General features: G+C 31.9%; 1 protein-coding gene across 2 annotated transcripts; it reads right to left on the bottom strand.

Annotated features, from left to right (window-relative positions):
- Positions 1–934: 934 nt before the first annotated feature.
- LOC143068617 (lysosomal proton-coupled steroid conjugate and bile acid symporter SLC46A3-like) lies at positions 935–11,275 on the bottom strand. 2 transcript variants are annotated; one of them, XM_076242815.1, is made up of 6 exons: positions 11,136–11,275; positions 9,672–9,817; positions 7,310–8,445; positions 6,663–6,746; positions 6,112–6,268; positions 935–1,500 (listed from the first exon to the last, which is right to left on the bottom strand). In XM_076242815.1, exons 3-6 carry the CDS (start codon positions 8,430–8,432, stop codon positions 1,428–1,430), a joined length of 1,437 nt encoding a protein of 478 aa, XP_076098930.1. In that variant the 5' UTR covers positions 8,433–8,445; positions 9,672–9,817; positions 11,136–11,275; the 3' UTR covers positions 935–1,427. The 2 variants fall into 2 exon arrangements, with proteins under 2 accessions (XP_076098930.1, XP_076098931.1); XM_076242816.1 differs by lacking the exon at positions 11,136–11,275 and having other exon boundaries at positions 9,672–9,881.
- Between the last annotated feature and the right edge of the window lie 2,888 nt (positions 11,276–14,163).

The following is a 14,163-nucleotide window of genomic DNA, read 5'->3' as shown; positions in this document are numbered from 1 at the left end:
GAATTTTTTTGGGGGACAATGTGTCAAATATTTAATCACATTCCAAATTCAGACCTGTATCAAGCGTGAACAGTGTGTTCATTTTTGCCCCAACAGTTCAGGGTTGGACCGTTGCGGTCGTATCAAGCTGCGCTCAGCGAAGCAATTCATTTACATTTTATGCCATGGAACTGTCAGTTCATTTTCAACTTTTGCCTCACAATAAAGATGTCTTATTAAAATGTGTAGGCTTGAGTCAAATATCTTTTTGTAAGAACCTATTTGCTCGTATATAATTTAATCTCAAGCTGCATGTACACAGAGAATAAGGGTTGTGATGTATGAAACAACAACCCATCAATACAAACAACGAAAAGATATATCCCATGTGCTAGTTAACTTTTGCCAAAAAGGGGCTTTCATTTTGCTGTGATCATGCAATGACAAATTTGGTCTTTTGTCCCATTCTAAGAGACATATCTGTTTTCCTATGCTGGATATATTATTAAGTATGTAGCCATAACTAAAACGAAATTATCATATTTGATGCCTTGTGCACAGAAAATGTCCTGATCGGCATGTTAAGGAACCCCTGCACAAGGTCTTGGAGAGGTCTGTAGGTGACAAGATTGCAAGATACGCTCTGTCCCTATAATGGTGACGGTGAGTATAAACCCCCCTCCTTTTTTGTTTGGCAGTGAAACTTCATCCTGGTCAATGGTTTTTATTCTCTTTCTGAACATGCATGAAATAATTGCCACTGGATATCAAGCAAACCACAAGGAACCAATGGATTGATTATTTATCCAGATTTGTTATCAATTTCAAAAGGCTTGAAATGCAGCTCCTCTCTTTGAATAAGACAATATCCTCAATGTTATAGACCAAGCAATTATTATATTTAACTCAAACAGCCCAGAACATTTAAACTTGTACATATTAAATATTTCCAAAATATAATTTTATCTTTAATATTTTCAAAACAATATTTTAATATCATATTTTAAATTAAAGTTAATAGTTGCATTTATATCTGATCAACGTGTACATACTATGTCAGAAGCACATAATATTACATCAATGGCAAAAAACTCATATCTATCTTCATTCCTGAATACTGCGATTATGCAAAAACACCCGTAGAGTCTCAAAAAATCTTTTTTATGATGAGATGAGGTATTCGTTCTCTGCTACTATGCCTTTGTTTCTATATGCACATATAAACTATTTCCACATTATAATTTTATCTTTAATATTTCCAAACAATGTTTTATATCATATTCAAAGTTACAGTTAATAGCTGCAATCACATTCAATCAACGTTTACATGCTATGACAGAATAAAATAAGTAATATTACATCAAGGGCAAAAAATCATATCTATCTCCATTCCTGAATACTGTGATTATGCAAAAAAATAAATCTTGTAAAGTCTCGAGAAATCTTGTTTATGATGAGATGAGGTATTCTTTCTCTGCTGCTGTGCCTTTGCTAGTCCTGTATGATCCAATGTAAAGTATCCTAAAAAAATAAATTAAAGTAGTATGGTAATATAAAGTTAACTATGATCATTTTCATAATGTTTTGATTTCTCAGTCATGGACCATTTTCAGCATGACTTGATAAAAAAAAAAATGTAAGGTATCAAAGTTGTATTTTGGATCATCAATGTGGTACAATTCATAAACGTCTTCACACAGTATCTTTGGAGTCTAGCAGTGCCCGGACCATCTTATGATATATCCAATAACGAGTGTGAACATCACATGCAAGCTTCACGAACCAAGTGAAATTCGACAATTTACCATTACGTCTAATCTCACGTATTGGTAGATATTAAAAGAACACTTTTTAAATAGGTGTACACAACAAATTACATAAGTGACATATTCTAGTAATATTCTTCAATATTGCATATGCCTTTCTCAGGCCCTGATCCTTGATATAATATTTCCGGCTTTTTCAATTTTCTTCAGACAAAGACTGTGTCAACAACATTAATCAGTAAAGACAACAAAATGTCGTCTTTAACAATAAGATGAGCCTCCATACAATCGAAAAGGTCTGAACTGCCTTGAGTCAACTCTGTAAATATTTAACGAGACTATAGGTCTTAAATTAATACCTCATTCTTAAAAGTACAACAATAAAAAATAAAAAAATAAAGACAACCACTGAGGGATCTGACTTCGGACATCGTAATAACATGTGCCAGGGTAAACGTATTTTGAAAAGTTATCTATATTATTAATTAAACAGTGATCGATGTATGCTATCACAATAAGGTTATCAGCTGATTACTATTAATTGACCTAGTCTGGTCTGAAGCAGTTAAAGGTCAGCTATGTGCGATATTAGACAATGGATGATAAAGTTTCGTTATGTTTATCTGCAACCTTTGTTTGACAAGGGCAGAGTTGTTAGTATTTTAGATAACCTGAGGGGTCATAGTATGTAAGCTAATTAATGAAGCACCACATGTATAAAATATATCGACCAAAACATACAGAAAGTTTTAATCCCTTTACTCCCAAAATCAATTCATACATTTGACATATATGCATGGCCCTATTAGTTATTTTTTTTGTGTGGGTCCATTGACCCTTTGTTTAGTAGTGGTTGAAGTTGGGCAATCATGGCTTCTCTAATGTTATATCCTACAATTTATACCACAAACGTATTTTTTGCTTCATATAGTACGGTTTTTTTGGAAAATGACGCAGTCATTGTTCCATTACTGCCGACCTGAACTTCATTACATTTCTCTGCCTACCGCGCTTGGTTTCGTATTTACTATTTTCCATACAAACTGGAATCTGCTTGTGTTATCATTATGCATGATCATTGTGTAGTAATCAGTCAGGAACCAGTTTACACTCGGTTTCATATTTACTATTTTACAAACTAACTGGTTTCTGCTTGTATTCCACTACACTCGAACAAAGTGTTGTAGTTTGACGGGAACCAGTTTAGAATTTGTAAACTACAAAACGTAATCGGTTATTGTTCATTCCGTTTTGGTGTTTCGTACCGACTTATATGGTTTGAATAAGGTTAAGACCCTTCAAACATTAATGTGATAGGTATATTAAAGACTGTTTTACAAAAGGATTGAACTGTTTTACTTTCAAAGTCGTACTATAGTGATAACTGTCATGTACGGATTTCCTCTCTCACCGGTTAATTTCTTCTTTTAAACGTGCTTTAACATCGCAAGTTTTAAAATTGTTTTTTGAGTGAATTAAACTTATTTTAACAATCATGAAGCGTTCCAGAATCATTTTAAAGCAGTTTCTTCTTCTCTTTGATGATGGAAAATAGGTTTTCTCAAGAAAATACCGCAAACGATCGCAGAGGAATTGAAACGTACAAGTCAAGTCGGCACCTGGTTAAATTGGCATCTAGTCAAATCGGCACCTATTTGACGTCAATTCGGCATCCAATAATATTTGTTATAATATTTTCTATTCAATTAATTAATTACTGTTACCAAGTACATACTGAATATGTTGTTGTGTATTTAGGTAAACAACGAAACGAAAGTGAATATGTTGTTGTGTATAAAGGTAAACAACGAAGCCCTTACCCAAGCTGTTGTTTTAACAATTAGACAATTATTAAAATAAAATGGAAAACTACGAGTCCCTTTCAATAAATCAAACTTTCATGCCAAATAATTAGCAAATTTAAGGTGTTTTTTTTTCAGTAAAGTTTAAACAGCATTAAGCCAACAATCCTGTTAAATGCTCAACTGGTTAAAATAATGCAGAAAAATATCCAATATCTCATGTATTAGTCCAAATAATTATGACGTCTTTTTTAATATTTAATATTTTTAACAGTATTTTAAGCAAAAAGAGTAAAAATAAGAAAGGGGTTGCCAGAATTTTTTCAGTATTTAAGCAAAAAGTGTTAAATACTAATTTTCACATTTTTGGGTGTTCATGTACATTTTGTATATATTTATTTTTTTCAACTAAATGACTTTTTTGGTGTATTTTTAATGATATATATATATATGAGTAGTCCAAATAATTATTACGTCTGGCAAGGCTTTTTTAATTTTTTTCTGGGACGCCTTCTTATGACGTTCGTAGGAAGGCGTCCCAGAAAAAAATTAACATAGCCTTGCGGTCATAGGAAGGTGTTCCAGATTAAAATTAAAAAAGCCTTGCCAGACGTAATAATTATTTGGACTACTCATATATATATATATCATTAAAAATACACCAAAAAAGTCATTTAGTTGAGAAAAATAAATATATACAAAATGTACATGAACACCCAAAAATGTGAAAATTAGTATTTAACACTTTTTGCTTAAATACTGAAAAAATTCTGGCAACCCCTTTCTTATTTTTACTCTTTTTGCTTAAAATACTGTTAAAAATATATATTTAACATGGGTGACGAATTGACTATATCAGGTGTCGATTTTAACCAGGTGCTGATTTGTCCAGGTGCCAATTTAACTAGGTGCCGGTTTGACTAGAATTCTTTGACAAATGTTTGAAATTATCTGAGTTTCATTAGACCTTTGATAACAGTAACAAAAAGATTATTTACTTAATATTTTGTGGGAGAAGGGGGTTCAGACTATGTGGTATCAGGTCTGTTTGCGCCCAATACATTTTCGCACCCTAGGTCTGTTCGCACTCTACTCATTCGCGCCCAATTTTAATTCAAATTCAAGTTGAATAATTGGAAAATCATGGTTGTTGTTTTAAATTGCTTTGGTGTAAATACTGAATGTATTTATAGCTTGGTATGAGTAAAACATTGAAGATTTTAAAGGAAAAACACAAAAGATAATTGTTTTTAACAGCTTGGTCCCTTTGATCTGAAACAACGAAACAATAAAACATAGAAACCAAAATATAGCAATCCACTAATATAACCAAAACATGATAAAATTTATTCAACACACAGAAAAAAACATAGTCAGAATCTCACTTCATTTTGAAACAAGTCAATGAAACAAAGTTATAGCAATACACTTACCAAAACATGATTAAGAGTTATTCAACACAAAATAAAACATTGACAAAATACCACTTTATTTAGAAAGGATTATTATTATTTTTAGCAATACGCTATGCAAAACATGATTAAGATTTATTCAACACAAAAAAAAAATGCTGTCTCACTTTATTTTGAGACAATGACAACAATTATACTTATAAGAAAACACTTGCTTACAGAGTTATTAAACACAAAACCAATTAAGATTGGATGCGAACATGTAGGGTGTGAAAGTGAAAGGGGGTGAACATGAGTGGGCGCAAACGTGAATGGAAGCGAACGGACCCGGATTCAGACTATGTACCAGTGAGAAATAAACAAGCCTTTCTACGGTATTTATTTGTACAATTCAGGTAGTCTTGACCTATTCATTTGTCTTAAAAAACCAGCCAGTTGTCACCTTCACTTCACACACACACATATATACGAATATCAATTATATGCTTACGATACATGTTGCATTGTTAAACTAATTCCGGTATGTGAAAATCAAGACTTGCATAAAAACTATCCCAATATTAGAGACAGTGGCGTCATTTTTCTTCAGAGCTTTCAGCTCTTTGATTTTTAGAAAGGAAAAAAGGGGGGGGGGGTAAATGCATGGTCTAAATAACAAGATTATGCACGAGTTTCAGTTGTCAGTAATTGGTTTACAGTTGTTCACCGTGAAACTGACTTTGGTAGGACATCTTAGTACTAGGGACCATACTTGACCTGAGAACAGATGCTGAAAAGTACAATCACGCGCAACTTTATTAAAATACCGTTTGTTATGTAGGGAAATCTTCGTTATGTTACCAGTTCATCTAAATACATTACACGAGGTCACAGTAGTGAAACGTGAACAACAAAATAACAAACGACGAAGATGCAACTGACCATTTAAAGACAAAAATCTCGAGCAAAACCTAACTAGAAAATCTGAAGAAATACTTTTCATATAATTTTAGAAGAGTAATTAAACTCGGTCTACTGTATTCATTCTTGAACCTAAATGTATATATTATGCTCGAAAACTATGCAACAGATTTGAACCTCTCTTGTTAAGCGGATGAATTACATTTGTCTGTCAAGACTAACCGAAATGACGTTTAAAACTGTTTTACTTACAATATCAAAAATGCTCCTATCGCATCGTAAGATGATAGAACAAAGAATACAATGCCTCTATATATAGATAGGGTAGAGGAGTATATCGAGTTAGCAGTTACTGCTGCTATCATGCTGAACGCTATGTCCATGGCGGCTAATCCTCCAAACATGGCACCTGGAAACAGAATTACAAAGTAGTATTTAGTGAAGTTTTAGTTTTTGTTTATCCTTTACATTGGCATTCATTGAACAATAATAACATTTTTTTTTATTAGAAAGCAATTATATATATATCAAACCAGAAAGACGGAACATATATCATTATAAGTTTCCCAGATTAACCTATTTATAAACTATTTATTAACATAAGGACATGTTTGTGTAAAGATAAATGTCTTTATCTGACCATAAGTATGATTTCCTTGTATAAAACAACATATCCTATTTATCAACACACGGATTATAAAATACACGCTTTTCTTCGGCGTTCAGTTAGCATGGTTAGTGCAGATTGTAAAAAAAAATGTGATCCTTTACACATGTGTTATATACGTTTTTCTATTTCTTACCTTGTTTTTCCATGGGCGTCATCTTTGACATGATACCTCTCATCATTGGCTGGGGTAGGACAGCTGTTATACCAACCGCTGGAACTGTAATAGATAATTATTTGGTTATTCTTCAGGAAAAAATAAAAAAAGGGATATTCACATTTTATCACTTTTTGTTAAAAAAATTTTGGAACAAGCAAGACTTGTAACGCAAATGTACGTATGGCTTGATTAAACTTGTACACAAGCCTTTGAAATGCTCATCTGAACTTTCTTAAGGGTATGGGGACTGGCAATAAAAAGTCATGCTTTTCTTTTTTCTGTTTTGTTTTGGTACTTAAAAAAGTTTTTTTTTTCTGAATAAGACATTACATTCAGTTTCGAATTCGTGGTTTACATGTGTGTTGAATTGTCGTTGTATTTTTTTGTTGCACTTCAGTGACTTTTTTTTTTGTTGCTAATCGACACATAGATTGCTTTAAACATGTCATATACATATATACAACAAAAAACCCTAGTTATGTTGATAATTTAGTACTTTTTGAAATCTTGTATAAATCATGACATACCGACTTATCCGTTTTATTCGGCTACTTGTTTTTTTTTATATATATTCAAAAGACTAACAGCACATGTTACTGACACCATTTCAGTAGTATACATACCTAAATACATCATCCAATCATTGTAAGCCAAAGCCTCCAATGCAGACGACCCAGCTGACGTCAGTGCTCCAACAAAACCAATCATTTCATCAGAGAAACCTTTCTGTAGAAGTTTTACTAGACCCATTCCAATCATAAATTGAAGTAAACTTCTGAGAGCAGCGAACCAACCGATCTGAACCGAATTCCAGCAGAATGGGGAACTCAGTTGGTATACAGTCTCTACTGAAATTCTTCCAAAATATGCTAATATGGAGCATGAAAATACTGTTGTACAGATAATATATTTCCATCTTTTCCCGGCTAATTCTGGACTTACATAAAATTCGAAAACATTTTTGACATATTCCACTGGGCTTATTTTCTCTTTTGGTGCAGCTTGAACTGTTTCTGGTAACATAAGAACCAGAATGAAGGACACTACAAGACAAGCGTCTATAGTTATCATCGGAATGAAGAAACCAGTCCAGTGTATCAAATATCCAACTACTAATTGAGCCATTACCATTCCGACTCCTATACAAATGTCTAGTGTAGCCATGGCTAGTGTCCTTGACTTTCCAGCCTCTGAAATATCGGCTACATAGGCATATCCAGTGTGTATCATTCCTATCCATGCCCCACTTAGTCCTTCAAGGAATAATGTTATTGGTATATAGTAAATACTTATTTCAAAATACGCAACAGCTGCGCAGAATGAAGCATTTATTATCGTTCCACAAATCGGAATCAAGAAAGCTTTCTTCCTCCCGATTCTGTCACTGTACGAGTTTATTAAAATTACAGCCACAAAAGACGGTATTCCAGTTCCCAAGTTGCAATAAACGTTCCATGTCGCAACCTCCTTTTGAATTTCCTCCATTTCGTGAAATATTTCTAAAGATTTATTTTGCACGCATACTGATCGATTGTTTTGAGAAGTGTCCATAGTCTTATTGGCAAATTTCTGTTTCTGAAGGATGTAGAATGCATATTGCGATGTTATGGTAAATATTGCTTGGAAAACAAAAGTGTAAAAGACTATTATCGGACCCACAATAAATCGTCGCCAGTTATTGTGGACGTTGTTTTTTGTGTCTTTTTTCATGATGTCTGTTTTCTCTGTATTAACGCTGGGATCCATTGTACCAATTTATCTAAACGAAAGGTAAGGGAAAAAAGAAAGAAATTGTATTATAGCTGTTATTTTAGAGAAACAATGAACAATTTTCAGAATTAATGTTAATTATGAGCTGCGTCGGATAAACAAAATCTATATGGAGGGTTCTTATATCAAGACAACTTCCAAAAAACAAGAATGTGTCCATAGTACACGGATATCAAGACAACTTCCAAAAAAAACAAGAATGTGTCCATAGTACACGGATGCCCCACTCCCACTATCATTTTCTATGTTCAGTGGACCGTGAAATTGGGGTCAACACTTTAATATGTAATTAGAAAGATCATATTATAGGGAACATGTGTACTAAGTTTCAAGTTGATGTAACTTTAACTTCATCAAAAACTACCTTGACCAAAAACTTTAACCTGAACTTTGCACTATCATTTTCTATGTTCAGTGGACCATGAAATTGGGGTCAAAACTATAATTTGGCATTAAAATTAGAAAGATCATATCATGGGGAACATGTGTATTAAGTTTCAAGTTGATTGGACTTCAGCTTCATCAAAAACTACCTCGACCAAAAACTTTAACCGGACGGACGAACGGAGGCACAGACGGACGGACGGACGGTACGACATACGAACGGAGGCACAGACCAGAAAACATAATGCCCCTCTACTATCGTAGGTGGGGCATAAAATATAAGTTTGCATATACATGGAGATTTTGTCAACTCGAAAAATTAACAGATGTATTTATATACATTTGCATATGGTCAATTTCTATCAAGCGCATCTCTAATACCATGGGTAAAGTTAAGTTTACATTTTATATAAAGATTTTGTTGTTGCTGTTAGCCATTTAATAAAACGGTACTTAAATTACAGTAGATATCAGGGGCGGATCCAGCCATTTTAAAAAGGGGGTTCCCAACCCAGAACAAAAGGGGGGGGGTTCCAACTATATGTCCCCATTCAAATGCATTGATCGGTCAAAAAAAGGGGGGTCTCAATCCCCGGACCCCCCCTTTTGGATCCACCAATGGATATACATATATGCGTTTATAGTGTATAGTAGGAAATTCTTATTTTAAAAGATTCAAATAAATTTGACATTTAATGGAACAACATTTATCAAGTCTCTTAAGTTGGTCATGTATGACGATAACTATAAAACTAATGTTATATAATGTTATATAAGATAATAAAGTATGCTTTTCTATATGTTTACATATGAATAAATCTTAAAGATTACCTTAGTAGACTCTAATCCATCCGTTATCCGCAGGGAAAGAATTGTTCTGTTCATTTTGATATGGTATCGACAAGTTTATCTAAAATGTTATGTACAGGGTCATGTGCCACTTCGATTTTCTATTGTTATCCTCAAAAATCTATCACCTGTAATTGGGGAAATAGTATAAATATAAACTCTTACTCTCACTATGTTTGGTTATGATAAGATTTGTAATCTTTCGATTATGAACTACAATGTACATTTAAATCTATTTACATGGATGACATGATACTTATCCACTGGTTAATATAGACGAATTACGTTCTTCATACATGTATTTTTTTTTACATTAATTCTATTTTTCGTTTATTTATGTAAACGAAATAAGAGACAAACATATATACGACGAAATGATCCTATTGTCACCGGGGAAACTGGGCGACTGGGTTGTGAAGTTGTGTAATAAGAGCCTGAAAAGAGCCTCTTGTTACTGAAACTTGTGTGATTCACCTGATCACAATATGAACGAATGCTCTAGTGAAAACTAACTACTGATACTCTGGAATTAGCGATGAATAAATTAATAAGTCAGCATGGAATACTTTATCACAGATGGGCTGTATTCAGTGTAAAGTCAAGAGCTCAAATCTTGCTTATCAAAATTACATTTGAATTGACAAATAATGTCAAATATAGACATAACAAATAACAATTAATTTGAGTAATATTGGTCACAGACAAAGATTAAACTTTTTTTTAGAACTCGAAGAATAAAGTTAATTTACTTATCTGATTATGATATTTGAAAAAATATAATTATGAAAATGTAAAATGTCACTAAATAGCTAACAGACTAAAACATGTCACTCAATGTCCAAACTGAGAATTAAATTGCATATCAAAGCATGTTGATTTGAGTCCGGTATATGAAACGTAAAAAAGAATTGAAAATATAAAATAAAATGATTTATAAAACACAGAAAATTAAAGTCTAAAATATCAAAATTGAGAATTTTATATTAAAGTCCAAAATAATAAAGGAAGCTGCTTTTCCCTGGTCAAACTATTCTCATAATTCCAATTTTGGAATTAAACTGCTAAGCGAGATATAGTATAATTGCTTATACATTTAGCAAAAGTATTTGTTCCAGACTTATGATAATACAAATCTTAGTTAGCTTGGTTAAAGTCGTTTTAGAATATTTTCTGATTTCGAAGAGGGGGACAATTTTAAAATTTTAACAGCAAATTCACAAATGCTGATAACAGTTAACACAGTGGGTTGAAAACAGTTTACAGTTTGAATTTCAGATAACAGTTAACAATACCTTGAAAAAGGCCAAAAACAGGTTAACATAAAAAGGTATTGCCCCTTTCGAATTATAGCAAAAACAACTGGATATTATTGTTAGTCATACATTGAAAAAAATACACATTGAAGCAGTACACATTTTAGTTTTGAATTAGACAAATCAGGCTTACATTGTCTGCTTTCCTATAATGACGGGGAACAAGCATCTGTTATGCCATCGTTGCTTGTTTAACTCCAGTGGTGCCAACTGATATTCCATGAGTATATACCAGGGTTCCGGCTATAACAAATGTTCTGGTGATAAGCTCTCAGTATAAATGATTAAAATATAAATTCGGATACCAAATGTTATATCAATTCAATTTAAAATACAATTATAGGTTAGACAATACTTGGTCATGTTTTATGGAGATTTAAGCCCAAGGCGAAGCCGAGGGCCTAAACCTTCATAAAACATGACCAAGTATTTTCTGACTAATTTAGAACATATTCACACTTTCGAGTGACCTTACAAAAGTATCCTCTCCCATTGTAATATTCAAACCTGAATAAGAGTTCACTTTTTATAATGAACTAAATGTAAAACATAGGTAATCATCATTTCAATGGATGGAATGAAAATGCTCGGACAAAGTTTGTGAGGACCGAATGAATAAATTGTTTTTATTCTGCTTAAGGTAAAATTTAATAGTTGTATATCTTGAGATTTTTTTATTTTAAAAAGCAACACAATGTTATATAAATCCCCTTTTTTGAAGTTTGACTTTTTGTTCATAAATAAAAAAAAAAAAAAAAAACTCTCTGTATAAATATTTATAATCAGACCATTCAACATTAAATGCTTTCTTTTCATTGATAAATTTACATGTTTTTGTGTTGCTCCAAAAAAATGTTTTGCTTTATATATCAGCAGTCTGACATTGTTTTCCTGAAAGAAAAAAAATCCCTCAAATGTCAGGTATATAAATTAAATAAATACTATTTTACCTACATCCTTACCCAAATTGTTTTTGTTTATTCTATATATGTGTACCGTTAAAAATGCATGAAAATCTGCAAAATTAAAAATGTTTTGTTTAAACTTTGCTCTTTCATCTTTAATCAGTAACTCTTTTCCCATGGAAATTGCCTCAGGGGTTTGTACACTTCGTTAGGGCTCAGGGGCTTGTACACTTCGTTAGTGCAGTTATTAAGAGTTCACTTTCATAATTAACTGACAATGAAAAGTCATTCATGTATAGCATTTCATAGTGCATGGAAAACCATGTACTATGAAAATTACAGGGGAAAACTGACTTTTCATTGGACGAGAAGGGGTGAGTATGTTCTAACATTGTAATATTCCAACCTAAATAAGAGTTCACTTTTTATAATGAACTAAATGTAAAACATAGGTAATCATCATTTCAATGGATGGAATGAAAAAGCTCGGACATAGTTTGTGAGGACCGAATGGATAAATTATTTTTCTTCTCCTTAAGGTAAAATTTAATACTTATATATTTTGAGATTTTTTTTTATTTTAAAAAGCAACACAATGTTATATAAATCCCCTTTTTTGAAATTTGACTTTTTGTTTATAAATAAAAAAAAGACTCTCTGTATAAATATTTATAATCAGACCATTCAACATTAAATGCTTTCTTTTCATTGATAAATTTACATGTTTTTGTGTTTCTCCAAAAAAATGTTTTGCTTTATATATCAGCAGTCTGACATTGTTTTCCTGAAAGAAAAAAAATCCCTCAAATTTCAGGTATATAAATCAAATAAATACTATTTTACCTACATCCTTACCCAAATTGTTTTTGTTTATTCTATATATGTGTACCGTTAAAAATGCATGAAAATCTGCAAAATTAAAAATGTTTTGTTCAAACTTTGCTCTTTCATCTTTAATCAGTAGGCTCTTTTCCCATGGAAATTGCCTCAGGGGTTTGTACACTTCGATAGGGCTCAGGGGCTTGTACACTTCGTTAGTGCAGTTATTAAGAGTTCACTTTCATAATTAACTGACAATGAAAAGTCATTCATGTATAGCATTTCATAGTGCATGGAAAACCATGTACTATGAAAATTACAGGGGAAAAAACTGAGTTTTCATTGGACGAGAAGGGGTGAGTATGTTCTAACATTGTAATATTCCAACCTAAATAAGAGTTCACTTTTTATAATGAACTAAATGTAAAACATAGGTAATCATCATTTCAATGGATGGAATGAAAAAGCTCGGACATAGTTTGTGAGGACCGAATGGATAAATTGTTTTTCTTCTCCTTAAGGTAAAATTTAATACTTATATATTTTGAGATTTTTTTTTATTTTAAAAAGCAACACAATGTTATATAAATCCCCTTTTTGAAATTTGACTTTTTTTTATAAATATAAAACTCTCTGTTTAAATATTTAAATTCAGACCATTCAACAGTGCTTACTTTTTATTGATAAATTTACATGTTTTTCCGAGAAAAAAATCTTTGCCTTATATATCAGAAGTCTGGCATTTTTTTCTTGAGAGAAAAAAAAAATCCCTCAAATGTCAGGTATATAAATTAAATAAGTATTATTTGGCTACATCCTTACCCAAATTGTTTTTGTTTATTCTATATATGTGTACCGTTAGAAAATGCATGAAAATTTACAAAATTCAAAATGTTTTGTTTTAATCTTTGCTCTTTCATCTTTAATCAGTAGGCTCTTTTCCCATGGAAAATGCCTCAGGGGATTGTACACTTCGTTAGTGCAGTTATTGACAGTTCACTTTCATAATTAACTGACAATGAAAAGTCATTCATGTATAGCATTTCATAGTGCATGGAAAACCATGTACTATGAAAATTGGAGGGGAAAAAACTGACTTTTCATTGGACGAGAAGGGGTGAGTATGTTCTAATCACAATTAATGTTAAAAATAGTATGAATGATACATATAAATACACGGCAAAGTCCAGTATACATGTTTTGTTCATCACGACGAGTTTTCAATAAAATACATATAAATTCAGGTTCCTAACTAAAAGCTCACACTAAATCTTATTTGAATTATTTACTAAGTGTTAAGATAATAAACAGTTACTAAATCTTATTTGAATTATTTACTAAGTGTTAAGATAATAAACAGTTACTAAATCTTATTTGAATTATTTACTAAGTGTTAAGATAATAAACAGTTACTAAATCTTATTTGAATTATTTACT

The sequence above is a fragment of the Mytilus galloprovincialis genome, chromosome 3 (assembly GCF_965363235.1).
Source record: "Mytilus galloprovincialis chromosome 3, xbMytGall1.hap1.1, whole genome shotgun sequence".
Classification (NCBI taxonomy): domain Eukaryota; kingdom Metazoa; phylum Mollusca; class Bivalvia; order Mytilida; family Mytilidae; genus Mytilus; species Mytilus galloprovincialis.
Note: the sequence above shows the minus strand (reverse complement) of the source record. Positions and strands in the feature narration are given on the sequence as shown.